Genomic DNA, 19,894 nt, shown 5'->3' with positions numbered 1-19,894 from the left:
ATGACTGTGACCTTTCCATTCGGTAACCAGCGCTGCCACCAGCGCCGTTTATCATCCTTTCAAAACCTTAAGTCCCAAATGAACTCTTTTTTCTATAAATTGTTTCCTTTTTTGGTTTTTCGAGACAGGGTTTCTCTGTGTAGCTTTGAGCCTTTCCTGGAACTCACTCTGTAGCCCAGGTTGGCCTCGAACTCACAGAGATCCGCCTGGCTCTGCCTCCAGAGTACTGGGATTAAAGGCGTGCGCCACCACCGCCATGGTGTTTTGTCACAGCAGTAGAAAAGTTGCTAATACTAGAGAGAATATGAAAGTTAAATTAGCAATTCTATCCACGGATCACATGTTTCATTCCATTCACACTGTTGTAACTAAGTAGTTTAGTCTGGGCGGCGGTTGCTCTTGTCCTCTTGATGGGATTTAGAATCACCTAGGAGATGCACCCAGAGGTGGATTTTGGTTTTAGTTAAATATGATTGTTATTATGTCCTGGTTCTTTCTTTTTGGAATAAGAAGTATTTAACTTTTGGTTTTTACAAGAGTCCACAGATAAGAGGTTTGGAGTTTTTGAAAGAAACATTGAACTTCAGCTGGGCGGTGGTGGTGTACACCTTTAACCCCAGCACTCAGGAGGCAGAGGCAGGTGGGTCTCTTGAGTTCAAGGCCAGCCTGGTCTACAGAGTGAGTTTCAGGATAGCCAGGACTACAAAGAGAAACCCTGTCTTAAAAAACCAAACAAACAAACAGAAACATTGAACTTTAAACTATTGAAAAATGTAAAGACTGTGGGACTTTTAAAATTGAACTGTGTTTCATATTATTATATTAACATCAGATTCTGGATACAGACAAGAGAGGAAAGGTTGTGGTTTAAAGTGATGTCTTTGCATGTCAAGTTGACAAGGGGTGAACAGTCTTAGTTAGATTTCATTGTTAGCATGGTACCAGCTAGAATCACATAGGAAGAAGGAACCTTAACTGAGGAATTATTCGCCCATATCAAGTTGGGCTGTGGGGGGGATTCTCTTCATTAGTAATTGATGCAAGAGGCCCCAGTCACAGGGGACAGTACCATCTCTGGGTAGGTAGTTCTGAGTGGTACCAAAAAAGCCACAGACTGAGCCAAAGGGTATAATTCCTTCATGGGTTCTGCTTCAGCTCCTGCTTAACTTCCTGCCCTGACTTCTCTCAATGATGGACTATGACCTGGAAGCACAAATCAAACCATCCCCTTCTTCCCATTGGTCAGAGTATTTTATCAGACCAGCAGGAAGCAAACTGTGTAACCTTTTCAGAGTATTTTCTCTTGAAGGAGGTATTTCATGTAATTTTCATCCAAGTTACACCAATGTCATAAGTCAAGTAGATTGCTATGGATAGGGATTTGAATGAGAAATGTCCCTCATAGGCTCTTGTATGTGAACATTTGATTCCCAGTTAATGCCACTGTTTGGGAAGGCTAGGGAAACTTTAGGAGTTGGAGCCTAGCTAGTATATGACTTGGGGCAGGCTTTGAAGTTTGTTTATTTTAGCCTGGCTCCACTTCCAGTTGGTTTTGCTTCCTGTATGCAGATGGTGACACATGGGAACTTCCTGCTCACACAGCCATGGCTTCCTTGCCTATTGCCATGTTTTCCCTGCCACAGTAGACTCTGTCCTCCTGGAACCTTAAGCCAAAATAGCCCTTTTCTTTTCTAAGTTCCCTGTGGTCAGGGTGTTTTATCACAGCAAAAGAAAAGTTACTAGTGTGAGCATGCAGTATAGGCTGAACATTTGTGTCTCTCTGAAACTTACACGTTGAAATTGACTCACCAATGCTACAGTGATGTGGAGACTTGGAGGGAGTGACCAAGTCTCGAGAGTAAAGCCTTAAGAATGGTATCACCACCCCGTGGAAGAAGTTCCTGAGAGTGGCCTTCCTACCATGTGAAATGACAGCAATATGTCATCAACTAAGAACCAGGAAATGGGGTCTCACCAGACAATGAATGTGATGACACTTTGATATTGGACTTCACATCCTCCAGAACCATGAGCAATGAACTTTTGTTGCTTATGAGTCGCCTGGTTTATAGTGTTTTGATAACACCAAGCAGCCTTCGTGTCTGAAGACAATATGGTTCCCTGGGTAGAATATTCTGAGATATGGATAGATATAAGAATTAGTATACCCATGAATGCCTATTTTTCTGTTCTTTTAGCAGAGAGGGTCTGGGGGCAATGAACATGCTTAGCACCAAATATAAATCTACAAAAGAAGTAACTAAGACTCTCCAAGAAATGGCTGATCTGAAGACGAGGGCAGGAACTACAAAAGATGAGTCTGAAGCATCCTGGGATGGCGGAAAGTGGAAAGGTGTGAGTGAAACTATTAAAACTACAGGGTTTCTCTTGGGCCACCAACCAGCTCCCAGATCATGACACAGTGACTTGTATTTGTTTCGAATATTTGGCCTTAGTTTAGCTCTTATTTTAATCTGTTTCTCTTTACCTACGTTTTGCCTTGGGGCTTTTACCTTTCTTTCTCTATGTCTTACTTTCCTGTGGTCTCCTGGCTGTCAGCTGCCTGGCTTCAGGCCCTGGGCATATCCCTCTGTTTCTCCCTTGTTCTCCTCCTCTTCTCTCTTCCTATTTATTCTCTCTGCCCGCCATCCCCACCTATCCCTCTCCTGCCTAACTATTGACTGTCCAGCTTTTTATTAGACCAATCAGGTGCCTTAGGCAGGCAAGGTGAAAGAGCAACACATTTTTATGTATTTAAACAAATGCAGCAAAAATAAATGTAACACTTCTTTACATCATGAACAAAGGGAGCAGAAACAAATGTAACACATCTTTACATAGTTCAATTCCACAACAGAAAGATGTCAAAGAAATACAGAAGTCAATGAAACAGGGATCTCTAATGAAAGCTGAGACAATTTGAGTAACAAAAATAGTATTGGTGCACAACTGTCATATTGGGACTAGGAGGCAGAGGCAAGAGGGCCACTGCAAGATCAAGGCCAACCTGGTTATCTTAGTTCCTTCTCTACTGCCATGACAAAACACCATGACCAGAGCAACCTACAAAACAAAGCATTTAATTTGGGGGCTCATGGCTCCAGAGGGTTAGAGTTCATGACCATCATGTTGGGGAGCATAACAGCAGGCAGGCATGGTGCTAAGCAGTAGCTGAGGGCTTACATTGGATCCACAAGCACAAGGTGTGTACGTAGGAGCACTAACTGGGAATTATGTGGGCTTTTGAAACCTTGAAGCCCACTCCCAGTGACACACCCCCTCCAACAAGGCCACACCTCCTAATCCTTCCCAAACAGTTTCACCATCTGGGCACCAAGTTTTCAAATACATGAGCGTGTGGGGGAATTCCCATTTAAACCACCACACTGGTCCACAAACTGGGTTCAGATTCTAGGCCAGCTAAGGCTACACAGTGAGACTCTGCTTCAGTAGTGGGGTGGGGGAGTGGTTGCTTGAGCAAATAAATAGATGGGAAAGAGGACATGAAGAATTCCAAAATAATCTAAGTAATGATACTTCACTTTTTTTTTTTTTAAAAAAAAGATACAGTCTCACTTTGTAACCCAAATTGGCCTGGACTTTGCTTGTGATCTTTCCAATTCAGCCTCCTAAATGCTCAATGGACACTACAAGTTAAATCAGAAGGAGTGCAAATTTCCAGTGTTCTGAGTAATTTATTTTAGTGTGTGTGTGTGTGTGTGTGTGTGTGTGTGTGTGTGTGTGTGTGTGCGCGCGCATGTGGCCTGCTGTGGGTGTTGGGAACTGAACTTGGGTCCTCTGAAAGACCAGTATGTTCTCTTATCCACTTACCTGATCAACCGTTTCTCCAGCCCTAAATTTCCAGTTCTTAAGGATGGACTTTAATTAATGATTTCCTTCCAAACTCTAGAAAGAGGAAACAGAGTAACTATAAGAGGAAAATGTGACAAACCTAGATAACCAAGGTCAAGGTCAACAGGATGAATCCTGCTGACAGGATGTGACTTGGATATGTGTGATGGAAGTAGACCATTAGGCTGTTTTTCTTCCTCCAAGCCCACCAGCAGTCTAGGTATGGGAAAAGCACCCGATGAACTTCACTGGGATATTCTGAAGCATACTAGTATGCCACAGCAGAGTCAAGGACACCAAAACTTGGAAATGTCTGAGAAAACATCACAACTGAGAAAAGACTAAGGAGGCACAGTAGCTTGGGCTGCTGTGGTAGTGGTATAAGAACAAATAGATATTTGATGTTTGCACTTGGTTCCTGGTTCACAGCTTCTGACACCTTTGTAGAAAGAGGCACTAGAAAAATCTTTTTGGATTTTGAACCCTGTTCCTGTCAGAGCACCCGCCACCTTTGCAATCTCCCATGTATATAACAGGAACGTCTTTTGTTTTAATAAACGATTCTGGGATGCTTTAAGATGGGGCATGCTTACCAAAGGATCCAACCCTGTGATTAGAAAATTAACACTGGCCAGGCAGTGGTGGCACACGGCTTTAATCCCAGCACTCGGGAGGCAAAGGCAGATCTCTTGAGTTCTAAGCCAGCCTGGTCTATAAAGTGAGTTCTAGGACAGCCACGACTGTTACATAGAGAAACTGTGCCTCGAAAAACCAAAAAAAAAAAAAAAAAAAAAGGGAAAGAAAGAAAATTGGCACTGTCAGCTCTGTTGCCCAGTCTCTGAGGAGGCAAAGGGATGAAAGGTGAATTCATGGCTCCTGCCTATGTAATGTAGACTATACAAAAACGCAAAAGTGTAGGGTTTTTTTTTTTTGTTTGCTTGTTTGTTTTTACTCTTTCGGGGGCCCACCACCCAGCTCCTAAATAAACACACAGAGACTTATTCTTACTTATGAATGCCCAGCCTTAGCTTGGCTTGTTTCTCGATAGCTTTTTTTGGGTTTGTTTTTGAGACAGGGTTTCTCTGTAGTTTTGGTGCCTGTTCTGGACCTGGCTCTGTAGACCAAGCTGGCCTCAAGCTCACAGAGATCCACTTGGCTCTGCCTCTTGGTCCAGCCACTCACTAGTTTTTCTTACCTTAAATTATCCCATCTACCTTTTGCCTCTGGGCTTTTACCTTTCTCTACTCTATATACCTTTCTTTCCTTCTTACTCCGTGACTGGCTGTGTGACTGGGTAGCTGGCCCCTGGCATCCTCCTCTCCTTCTCCTTTCTCACTCCCAGCTCTTCTCTCTTCTCCTCTTTATTCTCTCTGCCTGGCTGCCCCACCTATCCTTTCTCCTGCCTTGCTATTGGCTGTTCCTCTCTTTATTAGGCCAATCAGATGTTTTAGACAGGCAAAGTAACACAGCTTTACAGAGTTAAACAAATGCAACATAAAAGAATGCAACACATCTTTGCATCATTAAAAAATATTCCACAGCATAAACAAATGTAATACATCTTAAACTAATATTCCACAACACAAAAGCACATGGTTTGGGTTGCTGAACATTTACAAGTTTCTGGGTGGTGTATGCTGGGAGTGGGCTTGGGTACCTCTTCCTAAATTCTTTGCCCGATCTGCCTCTTGCATCTAAATGACTCTTTTGTGACATCATCTGTAATTAACTATTTAAATAAACTGTCTAAGTAAACTGTTTTCTTAGGCTGTGTGAGCTGCTGTAGAAAACTACAGCACTCAAGGAAGGGGTTATAGGCTACGACCCTGATGTACAGAAGTACAAAGTCATAACCTTAGATGTATGGTTGACAACTGATAAGGGACGTGGTCCTATGGGACTTAACTTAGGGTGTCCGCCACTATTTTCAGGAAGAAACTGTCAAAAATTGATTTAACTTGTAAGGCACTCATTTGGTGTAGAATCTGGTCAAAAAAATGTTTTGACGTGGGGAACAAAACAAGCTTTGCATCTTTTTATCCAGATTTTATAAGCAAATAGATCAGGTGGCTTAGGAACAAACAAAAAAAGCAAGAAAGCAAGAAAGCAGACTGTTAGACTCCTTGTGTCGTCGTCCCACATGGTGGGAAGAGAGTCCTCTGCGGTCTTTAAAGGCACGAAACCTATCCCCATGGTCTTTACCCTCATGACCTAATTGATCATCAAATTATAATCAGAGTAAGGGTAGAATTTTAGCAGATATATTTTGGAGATACGCGTACTTAGTCAGTTATATCTAAACATAGTGCAATATCCTGGGGCTTACCTGACACAAAGAAAGAACGGTACCCAAGAAAAGTGACTTCAGGAAGAAAGAATTTATTTTGTATCCCAGGTTGAATGTACATCATGTCTTGAGGGCATGGTAGCAAGAGCAGCAGGTAGCCGGTTACTTTGTTTCCACCATAAGAAAGCAGAGAGGGGTGGATGCCAATCCTCTCTTTCTAGTTGGATAGACAGTAAGTGCTTTAAATACTGATCCATCTCTCTAGACACATCTTGCTTTTTACCAAACTTGGGTCATCTGGCTTGGGTAGCTAGTGCCTTTATCCACTGAGCCATTTCCCTGGCCCTCTTTATTTATCTTATCCTGCCTCAGCTACCACAAATACAGATGAACACTGAGGTAAAGTAAAAAGCATGATACTGTAGAATCTAGGACTTAAGAAGAGATCCAATTTCATAGAGGCACCAATGGGCTAGAGAGTAAGCAGATGTCAGTCTCTGAGCTCCTCCACTGTGCTCCACCAGTGCTGGGTCAGCCTGGTGTGTTTTCATCAGGATTCAACTCACTTGAATTAATAAATGCCATAGCACTAAAGCAGGCTTACAGTTTATAGTATCTTTTCTTAAACTGGAGTGGATTCAAGCTACTTCTATGTAATTCCTGCTTGCTTATACTCCAATATGCTTTGCTAAGATGGGCTGGAGTTAAAACTGATAGGTCAGTAACTGGGTATCAGCCACAGGCCAGCTTATCTTTGCCTCTGAGCTACAAGACTGTTGAGCTATGTAGCACAATCCATCATGGGTGTGGGGGACAGGAAATACAAAGAATTCTCTCAGTAGAATATCATACTGTTCACCTTCCTCAACAGTAGGGACCATGACTCTTCATATCATTGAAAGATGTCAGTTTCCATAGTGCCTGGAATTAAAGAGCATTTGAAGAAAGTGAAGGTTTGGAGATGGATCAGTGCCAGAATGAATGAAAAGGAGATAGAAGAAAGTGTTATTAACTTGCTTTTCTTTTTAAAACCAGGAAGGAAAGAGAAGAAGCAAAGAGCTATAGAAGGCTTATTCTTTATCATTTCAGACACTCAATTTGATTCGGGTTTTAACTCAAAATAAGAAAAAACATCCTCCCCCCCCCAAAAAAACCCTAAAAACAACACAATCCCTCCAAACAAAACCTTCAAAACCCTGAGCATGTAAAGCTGCTTAAGGCTGAGCTGTGGTCAAAAGATAAGACAATCTCTAAGTTCCTGCCCAACCGTTTGACTTACTATTTCAGGTTTTCTACACAACCAGAAAATGTAGGCTTTACTGAAGACATTTTTTAAAAAAAGTAGGGGCTGGAGAGATGACTCAGGGGTTAGAGGCACTGGCTGCTCTTCCAGAGGACTTGGGTTCATTTCACATGGCAGCTCACAACTGTCTGTAACTCTAGTTCCAGGGGGTATGACACACTCACAGACATACATACAGACAAAACACTAGTGAACATAAAATAAAAATAAATAAATCTTAAAAAAAAACCCTGAGGGTCTGGTGAGGGGCTGTCTGTAGGTGCCATGTCTGGCCAAGAAGGTGGCAAATAGAAGCCCTTGAGACAGCCCAAGAAGCAGGCCAAGGAGATGGACGAGAAAGATAAGGCTTTCAAGCAGAAAGAGAAAGAGGAGCAGAAGAAACCCGAGGAGCTAAAAGCCAAGGCTGCAGGGAAGGGAGCCCTGGCCACAGGTGGAATTAAGAAATCTGGCAAAAAGTAAGCTGTTCCTCATATCTGAGAGGATGGCGACCCTCTTCTGTTCCTATTTAAACATCTGGATTCCTGGCCATAACATCTTTGCCTAGAATGTAGTATTATCCTGGAGCCTTTTAAACATCTGCATTCCCTACTGTAACATCTTTGCCACCTAATAGTTAGAATGAAGTGTTATCCTGGAGCCTATTGTACATTCTAATAAACTTTTGTAAAGTCAAGTAAATAAATAAATAATACAATGGCTCATTGTCTCTAGTGTTCAGCAATTCCTACCTCAGCTGTGAGTTTAAACAAACCCAGTCTGAAATCCTACCAGAGCTGTTTCATCTTTGCTGTCCTCTGAATTCTGCATCACTTTGAATTAAACCAACTCATTAAAAGGCTAAAACAAACAAACAGACAAAACAAAGCAACCCAAACTAAGAATGAACATAAAATTAGTCAAGGTTGAGGAACAAAGTTCTGTTTCAACAATAAGAGCAATAGTCCAAAAGTGGAAATAATACCAGAGTGCATTTCTTCAGTTTTTAAATTTTAAATTAATTATCTTTTATTTAAACAGGTTTAACAATAAAACCTCATCGAATTACGAATTTTAAAATGTATGATTTATTAGATTGATTTTCTAGCTGAGACGATGGAAAGGCAAATCAAAGTGTTAAATCGACTTAAAATATGTTTCCAAGGAAAATTCCACTTTCTCAGAGTACTTTATTTTGATTCTAGCATTTTGAACTCAATGTGTTAACTATAATTGTCTCTGATAATAACACTGTACAAAAGACAAAACACATATCAAACTCTCCAGCTGCCTTTGTTATGATTGTGAGCTCTTGAAGACTGTTCTCTTTTGAGACAGCCTGCTAGCCTGGAGTGTCTATGCAGCCCTGGAACTCACAGGTACACCTACTTCTGCCTAGGAGTGCTGAGACCAAAGGTGGGCACCTTCATGCTAATACAGCAGTATTAGATTCTCATGTCTCTCATGGTTTCAGGAGAAACTGGCAAATGGTTTTTACAAAACTCAGTTTCCGTTTGCTCTTTTGCAACATCCTAAGTTACGTAACTGGTACACAGTTGGAGTATTTTGTTATTCTTTTTTTTTAAAGCATTTACTTAATGTGTATATATGTAGGCATGCAAGGGGAGGTCAGAGGATAACTTTGGGAACCTGTTCTCTCCTTCTGCCGTGTAGGTTCTGGGGTTGGAACTCAGGTCTTCAGGCTTGGTAGTGTGTACCTTTAATTGGTGAGCCATCTCTCCTGCCTCAGTTCGTGTTAGTTTTGAGAGAGCCCCACGGATATAGTTCAGGGTGGCCTCAAAGTCCCTAGGGAGCAGAGGATGACCTTGAACATCTGATGCCCCTGCTGATAATCTCAAGCACTGAGATTGCAGCCATGAGCTGTCATGCTCATTTTTAAATGCTGCTGGGGATCAAACCCATAGCCTCACCCATGCTAGGCAGGCTCTCCACCAACTGAGTTACAGCCTTAGCCCAACTATTTCTTTTAGATTAAAATAAATAGCAGAACCTCCCTGGGCCAAATCCTAGCCATGAAGTAAATTAAGACGCTATTACAGGAGGTGGGAGAAGTTAGAGGGTTTCCCTTCTAGAGTTCAGAGCTATTTCTGCCTTATAGTAATCCAAAAAGCCTCACAAGGCAAACAGGAAAAGTTGAAGCCAGTCACTCAAATAAACCAGCGATAAAAAAAAAAAAAATGTCTTATTTTTCTGTGAGCTCAAGACCAGCCTGGTCTATGGAGTGAGTTCCAAGACAGCCAGAGCTACACAGAGAAACCCTGTCCCCAAAAACGAAACAAACAAGTCTTATTTGACCTTTCAACATAAGTGTAAAGTAGGGAGATGATTATCCAAGACTCGTCTCAGTTACTGTTCTGTGCTTATAAAATGCTCTAAGCCAGAGGTTCTCAACCTGTAGGTCGTGACCCCCCCCTCTTTTTTTTTTTGGTCAAACGACCCTTTTACAAGGGTTGCCTGTCAGAAAAACAGATATTTACATTGCAATTTGTAACAGTAGCAAAATTACAGTTATGAAGTAGCAACAAAAATAATTTTATGGTGTGTGTGGGGGGGGTACCACAACATGAGGAACTGTATTAAAGGATCACAGCATTAGGAAGGCTGAGAACCAGTGCTCTAAGCTCAAAGTGGATTTCTTTCCCCTGAAGTGCTTTCCTTGGAACAAAGCAGTACTTAATGTACATCACGTTGATGTCAGAACCTAGAACATAAAGAAACTGGGAGAGATGGCAATTTTCATACTGAAGAAACATGGCCTTTCTTGTTTCTTAAAAACAAAACATCCCTTCATGAAGACTGACCATTTTGTCCATTGACATCGATAGGAATTGAAACTGTAAAACTGAAGGGCATATATGCTGTGGGATGTTCTGTATGGCAAATGTGTTGCTAATTAGTCAATAAATAAAACACTGATTGGCCATTGGCTAGGCAGGAAGTGTAGGCGGGACAAGGAGGAGAATAAAGCTGGGAAGTGGAAGGCTGAGTCAGAGAGACACTGCCAGCCACCATGATGACAAACAGCATGTGAAGATGCCGGTAAGCCACGAGCTATGTGGCAAGGTATAGATTAATGGAAATGGATTAATTTAAGCAGTAAGAACAGTTAGCAAGAAGCCTGCCACGGCCATACAGTTTGTAACCAATATAAGTCTCTGTGTTTACTTGGTCGGGTCTGAGAGGCTGTGGGACTGGCAGGTGAGAGAGATTTGTCCTGACTGTGGGCCAGGCAGGAAAACTCCAGCTACACACACACACACACACACACACACACACACACACACACACACACACACACACATATATATGCATATATATTATGATAATGCAGTTGATTTTGCCTATTGTTGGGGTAGAATTGATTAACAGACTCGCTTGTAAATTCTATTGCAAACATATTTTCTTTGTGATACGTTTTGACTCCATTTATACCAACAATACATTCATTTTTTTAGCGCAGTGAAAGTGTACATTTTATTGAAAATGTGAAAATATTAATTTCTATACACCGTAAGTTCGGGATGACATCCCTCTTTCCCGAATACCCATACACTCGCACACATTCCCAGCCTGCTGCTCATCACAGAGGAAATTTGAGGGTAGCAAATTTCCTGGGACGGAAGTCACCCTCCAGGCTGCTTGAGCTGTGCGGTGCCCAATAGTAGTTAGTGGCTCCGAGTTTTTGTTGCTGTTTGTTGGTTTGAAGCTGTGGGAAGTATTAAAAGTGCAAGTGAAAACACCCTGGGCTTCCAGATGCCACTGAGATGAGATGAAAAATCAAGGTTAGAAGTCAGTGGAAGGGCGGTGTCCCCTGCCATGTTTCCAAAGCACACTGCACTCTCCCGGGGCAACGATTCTGCATTGCCCTCCTGGGAATTACAGGGGAGGGTGGGCTTGTCCCCCTTCCCACGCAGACCCCGGAGGGGCAACCTGGGGGGGGGGACTGTGGCCCGCCGCGCTGGAGGGGGAGCCAGGGAGCCCTCCCGCGCGCAGGTGGGCGGGCGGGCGCGCGCACAGGGATGCGGGGCGCCGAGGCGAGTACCGGCGCCGCTCCCGCCGCCCCGCCGCCCCGCCCGCCAGGGGGAGCGAGTGCGCTCGGCGGCCGGCTGCGGGGACTGCGGGGCCTGCGCGGGCGGCGGCCGGCGACTGCGCCCCGCCGCGGCGCACCCGCGTCCCCACCCCCTCGGCACCCGCCCACCCCCGGCGCGGCCCTACTCGCCCCCTCCGCCCCCTCCCGCGGCGCCATGCGCAGACTCAGTTCCTGGAGGAAGATGGCGACGGCCGAGAAGCAGAAGCACGACGGGCGGGTGAAGATCGGCCACTACATTCTGGGGGACACGCTGGGCGTCGGCACCTTCGGCAAAGTGAAGGGTGAGGACGGCCCGGCCAGCGCGGACCCCGCGAACCGAGGGCGACGGATGCCTTTTCGCACTCCGCATCCTCCCCCGCGCCCGCCTTCCGGGTCTCTGGGCTCGGTACCCCCCCCCCCGGTCCCGGAGGCGCTGGGAGCGGAGCCCGAGGCCGCCGCGGGCTGCAGAGCGACGGGGCCCGCTGCGGTGGGGTGGGGGGCGGTCGCCATGGCGACGGCGCGGCGCCCGAGGGGCGGGGATGTCTCGGGGTGCAACTTTCCCAGGCGAGGGAGTTGGGCGCTGCGCGCGCGCGCGGGGGGCGCCTGGCGGGGACGAGGAGGGTCTCGTCTGGCTCTCGGATCGCTTGTGCACCCTTGGCGCACAGCCAGCTCATCGCGCCTTGGCGGTCCTCGGAGTTGTCGCTGCCTCGCTTTTGGGAGGTTGTCGACTTAAGTGCTTCTTCGGTTTTTCGGAATCGAAATGTGTTCTCCCCAGAGTGAGGTAGCTGTGGGGAGATCTTTCAGAAATTAACGCTAATAATAATACCCTTGTAAGAACTACTGATCTCCTTTAGGACATTTGATGGATATGCATGTGAACTGGCGCTGTGTTTTCCATGCATGGTTTACAGTTCAGTGCAGACTCAGTGCTTTAAGTTTTCATTTTTGGAAGTTTTGTGATTTCTGAAAGCCATACCTGGTAGATAGGGGATATGTTACCCCCAGATAGTATTTATTAGCCTATTGGTACAGTTTCCGTTTATTCTTACAATATATTTATATTGGTAATTTAGTGCATATCCTTTGGACTTTTTTTGTTTGTTTTGGTAGAACCCCCTCTTATTGTGGAAGCAAAAGTACAAGCATTCTGTTAACAAGCTTGCTCTCTAGCCCACCACCTCTGACAAGGAGAATTCTGATTGCAACCTTTGTGAGGTGGACTTTTTTCCCCTTTAAAATATTTAAGCTTGCTATTAAGTATTTAGAGGAAGGAAGTTTGGAACTGATAAGAAATAATTCATGCGTCGGTTTTGGAGAAACATGACCATATGACCTGCATGTAGTAAGCTCTTAGTAGACATTTGATTGAAATAAAAAAAAGTTCATAAAAACTTACATAGAGAGCTAACTGAGCTCTGTTCTCCCAGGAGGAACAGAAGAACCCTTCCTTCTCTTGCCCTTTCCCAGTCCTAAAACTTGGAAGTTGCTGTGTTACCCTCAGGGGAGCAAATCCATAAACACTAGGAAAAATCAGCCAGCAAGCACTACAGTGTGAGGAGCAGGAGGAGCAGGTGAAAGTCTAGGGTGGGTTCGTACTAGGCCAGTAAGATGTTTGCTCTTCCAGGTTTCTGCTTTGTTTCAATCTATCTATCATCTGTCTGTCTATTTATCTATCTATCTATCTGTTTATTTAGAGTTTTACAGAGCTGCCCAGGTTGGCTTTGAACTTGTCATCCTTTGTGTCTCAGCCTCCTAAGTAGCTGGTATTAACAGGCAGCCCTTTCAGTGTTTTGTGTACTTTGAGCTAGGCCTGTTCCTTCTTGGCCATTTAGTTTACAAATGTTGGAAAGAAATGCTTCTTAGTGCGCTGATTGTAGTGCTAAGCCAGTCTTGGCCTCCCCACCCTCCTTCTGAGGGTTCTGCTCAGAAGGTGGTGTCCACAGTTCCCCTGACACAGACCAGAGCGGACCAGGCAGATGAGAAAGGAAGAAGAGGTTGTGTGCAGCTTGGGGATTTGACCTGTGAAGTGTCAGTGACACACTCTTCCCCCTCAGTGACTCTGCTTTTCCTTTCCTTAACCTTCACTTCTCCACCCACACAGCCTTCTCTTGAAATACTACCCTGTCAGTCATAAACCTCCCCAAATAGAGAGGACCAGTGTGAGTCAGAGGATCATAGCTTCATGGTTATAATTAAACTTGTCCTTAAACCTGCTAGTTGATGTCGGTCTCATCATTCAACCAGTCCATCTTAAAACTGTTAAACAGTTGGGATGCTTTTTTTTTTTTTTAAAGAAAAAAATTTATTTAATTTTATTTTATGTGCATTGGTGTGAAGATGTCAGATCTCCTGGAACTGGAGTTACAGACAGTTGTGAGCTGCCATGTGGGTGCTGGGAATTGAACCTGGGTCCTCTGGAATAGCAGCCAGTGCTCTTAACCGCTGAGCCATCTCCCCAGCTTCTTAAAAATTTTTTTTTTTGATAACCATGACTTTTGCTGTGATCCTCTCCATAGCAAGGAATGGCCGTATGTCTTCTGGTGTGGGGGATGGTATGACCGTGAGAGGAGTGAGACCCAGGCTTGGATGTATGTGTGTTGGGAGCATCTTTTTTCCCCTGAGTACTTGGATTCAGTATATGGTTATATGTGTTCTTGCTCTTGCTGGAGGGGCACCTACAAAGAATGAGTATTGTTAGGATAGGAGAGAACACGGGGGGGGGGGGGGGGGGGGGGGATGTTCAGTGAGTGGATAAAATTAACTACTGTAGTGGTCATATTGGTAATTAACCCCAGTCTTAGTTTGATAAGAATTCTTAGAGATAAGAGCATTCGTCCTGCCGGGCACTAGCACTTGGGAGGCAGAGGTAGGCGGATCTCTGTGAGTTCGAGGCCTGCCTGGGCTACAGAGTGAGTTCCAGGACAGGCTCCAAAGCTACACAGAGAAACCTTGCCTCAAAAAAGAGCATTCATCCTATGTTGTAATTTTCAAGTATTATATATGTTGGTAAATTTCTTAACATAAGAAAATTTAACAGAAAATGTGATCATGATAGACAAATAAATCCCCAGTATGATATTCAGTGCCTCCAGGGAATTTAAGTGGTTTTTTTTTTTTTGTTGTTGTTGTTGTTTGTTTGTTTTATGACATAAGGTCTCATTTAGCCCAGGTTGGCCTCAAACTAACTATGTAACTGAGGAGGGCCTTGGACTTTTGATCCTCCTGCGCTTGCCCCCCCCACTGCTGGGATTGCAGACATGTGTGTGCCCCCCTGCCCGCTTGTCTACCGTATGAGGAACTGAACCCCGGGCTTTGTGCATGCTAGCCCAGTGCTCCACCAGCTGAGCCACATTACCAGTTCTAGAAGTGTAATTTTGTGGCTAAATTGATAGTGATTATCTTGTTATGAAGTAATTACTAATGAAAATAATCAGGTTACTTAATGCTGACATTTGGAGGGGAAAGGATAAACAGAAAACTAGGGTTTGGGATTGGGCTTGAATGACAATTTTCAAGGTATCTTTTTTTTTTTTCCACTGTTTGTCAAGGTGTCAGTCTCTATTCCTTTGCATGTCATCTCCCACCTCCCATAGAACTGTTACAGAAGCATCAATGAACAGAGTCATGTTCCTGTAATAGTACAGGAAAATGGCAGCTCTTGAGAGTTTTTATGGGCTGGATGTGTCTTCAGCAAATAAGTTACTTCTGCATATGATCTGTTAGGTTGGTGAGTAGTTCTCTATTTTAAACCATTATTTCAGGTAAATAGATACTCTTCTCTTTGAATGAATCAGGAAAATTTCCTCAAGTTAAAAATAAAATATATACGTATACATATATGCACATACACATATATTGTATATGATCCATATGCGCCATATATATTTGGCATGAGTGAATCTTTAGAAAATAAGGGTAGGCACCAAAGGCAAGTTGTAGAGACAGGCATGCTGGGACATGCTTGTCATCTCAGCACTTGGGAGGCCAAGACAGGAAGGTTATTATCTTGATAAGATACTGAGTTTGAGTCCTGCTGGGGCTACATGAGACCCTGGTTCTAAAAACAAAAACACAAGTTCATATTGTAGAAGAATATGTAACATCTAATATTTATATAGATTAAAAAACATACAAAACACTTGTCTAATGCCAGTACAAATTAATACTATCTGTAGTGGCCGACAGTATGTACTAAAGTTAGCCCAGCAATTGAACTTGTAGGAATTTATTCTGTATGTGTGCACGCGCTTGGAGATTGTGTTATTTGTTACAGTGTGTATAATATAGAAGTTTAGAATTAGCTGGGTGTGGTAACATACACTGTAAACTCAGTACTTGAGAGCTAGAGGCAGGAGGATTAGGAGTTGAAGGCCGGCCTCTGCTATATAAGTTAAAGATCAGCCTGGGCTGCCAGAGATCTTGCCTCAAAAAACTGAACAACAATTACAACAAAAAATTTAGAAATAACTTTTTACACACACACACACACACACACACACACACACAGACACACACACAAACACACGTTTGGCACACTCATGCCATGGTGCATGTGTGGAGTCAGAGGAAAACTTGGGAGTGAATCCTTTCTTTCTAGAGTTCTTTCTATCATGTTAGTCCCAGGGATCAGACTCGGATCCTTAAGGACCTTTACACACTAAACCATCTCCCTGAAACTAAAATCTTTCTTTCTATCTACCCTCCCTCTCTCTTTCTCTCCTTCCTTCTGGAACACTCACCCCCCTACCCCTTTCATTTTTTTTTAAGACAGGGTTTCTCTGTCTAACAGTCCTGGTTGTTCTGGAACTCACTTTGTAGACCAGGCTGGCCTTGAACTCACAGAGATCCGCCTGCCTCCGTCTTTTGAGTGCCGGGATTAAAAGCATACGCCACCACCTGACTGGAACTAACTTTTCTGAAAGGTGAATAGTTAGTTTCTCCATACAATGAAATACCTTATAAACATTTAAGGGAGAAGTAAGGAATTTTATATAATTTAGAGAAGAGTTTTCCAGGTATATTTTAAGAGCAAAAAAGTAATGTATAGCTACCTACCATTTATATATGGAAAGCAGAGGCAAATATGCACATTACTGTTTCTCTGTTTATAGTTTGTTTCTATGTAAATATACACAAAACTGCTGTGGTCTTTGCTCCAGAGACTGGGTACCCAATGATGCTGTAGTGTTGTGCAACCTTTATTCTTTTGTGCGTGCACCACAGTCCTTTTTAAATAAGTAAAATTGATGAAAAGAATGAGATGTCACTGTATTTTTATGAATTTATACTTACATAATGAGAATATATTAGTGTGTGGAGAGATGGACACTGAATTCAGAATGGTGGTCACCTCTTGGGGAGAGATGAAAGAAGAGCTCTGGGAGAAATCGTCTAGGTTCTCAATTGTGTCTGTAATGTATTGCTTAAGCAGCTGGTGCTTGAGTTTTGGTATGACTCTGAAAAAAAAAAAAACCTTACCTTTTTTTTTTTTTTTTTTTTTTTTTTTCAGTTACTCAAGACAGCGTTTCTCTCTGTGTAGCTCTGGCTTTTCAGGAACTCACTTGGTAGACCAGGCTGGCCTTGAACTCAGAAAGATCCACCTGCCTCTGCCCCCGCAAGTGCTGGGATTAAAGGCGTGCGCCACCACCGCCCAGCACTTTTTTATTTATTAGTGTGTGTGTGTGTGTGTGTGTGTGTGTGTGTGTGTGTGTGTGTGTGTGTGTGTTTGGCATTGTGTAGATATTAGAGGAGAACTTTCTGGAGTTGGTTCTTTCCTTCTACCACGTGGGTCCTGAGGCTGGAACTCGGGTTATCGGGTTATCAGCTCTGTTGCCTTAACCAGCTGTGCATCTCACTGGCCCTTGGCATGTTTTGATATGCCTGAAGGAAATCTTTTCAGCTCCTCCCTCGCCAGGATTAAGCTATTTCCTAACACTTCTAGTGGGATTTTCTTCTAATTTTAGAAGGGACACGGAAATGGTTAGGTGGCTGGGGTGCTTTCAGGGGACATTCCTATCTCCATGGCATCTCTAGCCTGTTAAAATCCTTTCTTTAAAAATACCACCCTGTCTCGAAAACAAACAAACAAAACCATAAATTAAAAAAAAAAAGGATCTTGTTACACTTGAGCATTCCGGATCTGGTTAGATCATTTGTTGGCAACGTTTTGTAGTTAGAGTTCTCGGTAGAGAGCAGTAACTTGGTAGTTTGTTAGCTGCTCTTTAGTTGAATAAACCGCTGATCTTGTGAGGTAGACCCTCTGGATGAGGCTCTGCCTGTGTTGCATTTTGCTTCAGAGTAACCTTTTAGCACTGTTGAAAACATAGTAACAGTCTGAAAAATACAGATTAAGTGTTGGTAAAGGGCAGGCAGGGCCCCTCAGGGAATAGATACTCCTGACAAAGTCCTTTTCTTACTTACATTCACTGATTGACGGGAACAGCAATTCTGGGGAACAGCAATTTCTTTGACTCCGCCTAAGTTTACTCAATAGAGAATCTTTAGCCCAGTTTTGAGAAAACAGTTCTGATTCTGACTTTATGCCATTCCCGGCTTCCCCCCTCACTGCAGTGGTTGGTAGAGGATGTGTACATCTTTCTCCTTGCTCCTCTTCGTTGCAGTGGGTAAGAAAGAGTGGATAGGTTGAAAGACTTGGAGTCTCAAGAGCAGTTGGATTTGATCAGAAATTACTTTGACAAATTACTGACCAGCAGAGTTTCTTCATGCTTAAAATAACAGCTTGGCAGACTTATTGCGAGGTCTCCGATACTGTTTTTCAAAGTTTTCTGCTGCTGAAATGTTAATGTTGCCAATCCTACTCAAGGCAAACATTTCTGTGTTCCTGTGCATCTATACTGGCAACATTGTAATGCCATAATGACTGACCGAACTGGGAGGAAGAGGTGAAGATTGGTAAATTGAAGAGGTCTGTAGTTTTTTGTTTGTTTTTCGAGACAGGCTTTCTCTGTGGTGTAGCCTGTCCTGCCCTGGAATTCTTTGTAGACAGGGCTAGGTTTGAACTCTGCAATCCCATCACCGTCTGAGTGCTGGGATCGAAGGTGTGCACCACCCTGCCCAGCTGAGATAAGGTCTGTTTTGAAAGAGAAAATATTTTATGATCATCAGGGTTGAGACACTGCTTAAAAACCTTAGAGATGTTTGTATTATTATTATTATTATTATTATTATTATTATTATTTTTTGGTTTTTCGAGACAGGGTTTCTCTGTGTAGCTTTGCGCCTTTCCTGGAACTCACTTGGTAGCCCAGGCTGGCCTCGAACTCACAGAGATCCGCCTGGCTCTGCCTCCCGAGTGCTGGGATTAAAGACGTGCGCCACCACCGCCCGGCGTGTTATTTTTAATGTGTGTATATCGGTGTGTTTTTGTACGCCTGTCTGTGTGTTATGACACTTTTTTTGGGTGTGTGTGCAGGGTCTCTCTCCTTAAGCCAGAGCTCACTTATTTGGTTAGTGTGGCTAAACCAGCCTGCTCTGGGGGGTTAAAAGGAGGTGAAACAAGAGTAAAAGGACCTACTTCACACACGACTAACTGATGTGCAAGTTAAGATCTAGCAAATGTCAGAATAATCTTCTGCCATCATTAGTCTGATTTTGTTGTATTGACCAGACAGATGCCGATGATGGACCATGAAGAAGTAAAATGAAGCAAACAGGAGGGAAAATTCTGTGACTCTTTTTCACTAGGGGCACAATACATCCAAATCAAATGCCTTAATGGCAGGGATGGAGATTTAGGAGTGTCTCAGTTACTGTTCTGTTGCTGTGCAGAGACACCATGACTAAGGCAACTTACAAAAGAAAGCATTTTTATTTTATTTTATTTTAGAAGGTACGTCCATAGCCATCATAGCAGGGAGCATGTCAGTGGCAGGCAGGCAGGTGTGGCACAGGAGCAGTAGCTGAGAGCTAGCATCTGATTCATAAACAGGAGGCAGGGAGGGGGTGGCAGACAGACAGGCAGGCAGGCAGACAGACAGAGAGAGAGACAGAGATAGACACAGACACACGCTGGGCCTGGTGTGGGCTATTGAAACCTCAAAGCCCACACCTTCACAACAAGGCCACATCTCCTAATCCTTCCTAAACAGTCCACCAAAAACCAAACATTCAAACCCACAAAGAGATACCATATTTAACAGTTTTGTTTATTTGTTTGTTTTTACTCTATAATTTGCCAGAGCCTTGTTAATAAACATAAAGAGTCTGTAGAAGGTAGAATATACATCCTTTCCTAGGTTTGGGAAATCTTTTTCTGTGGAGGCTCCATTCCTCCACATATTATGTACATACATTATACATAAAGTACAATCTACTTTATGCTTACAGAACATGGCTTGAGAAAATCAATTCTGGTACTTTTAGCTGC

At 43.5% G+C, this 19,894-nt stretch overlaps 1 protein-coding gene and 1 pseudogene across 1 annotated transcript in view; both read left to right on the top strand.

Moving 5' to 3' along the window:
• The first annotated feature begins 7,706 nt into the window (after window positions 1–7,706).
• LOC128113301 (translation machinery-associated protein 7-like) lies at window positions 7,707–7,901 on the top strand (annotated as a pseudogene).
• Window positions 7,902–11,646: 3,745 nt separating this feature from the next.
• The window catches only part of Prkaa1 (protein kinase AMP-activated catalytic subunit alpha 1), a 36,252-nt gene continuing 28,004 nt past the window's right edge, over window positions 11,647–19,894 (top strand). The window contains exon 1 of the mRNA XM_052743213.1: window positions 11,647–11,810. Coding sequence (XP_052599173.1) covers window positions 11,684–11,810 — 127 coding nt within the window. The 5' untranslated portion in view covers window positions 11,647–11,683. The remainder of the gene's footprint in view (window positions 11,811–19,894) is intronic.

This window comes from Peromyscus californicus, unplaced genomic scaffold (genome assembly GCF_007827085.1).
Source record: "Peromyscus californicus insignis strain IS unplaced genomic scaffold, ASM782708v3 Scaffold_18__1_contigs__length_77618521, whole genome shotgun sequence".
In the NCBI taxonomy this organism is placed as follows: Eukaryota; Metazoa; Chordata; class Mammalia; order Rodentia; family Cricetidae; genus Peromyscus; species Peromyscus californicus.
Note: the sequence above shows the minus strand (reverse complement) of the source record. Positions and strands in the feature narration are given on the sequence as shown.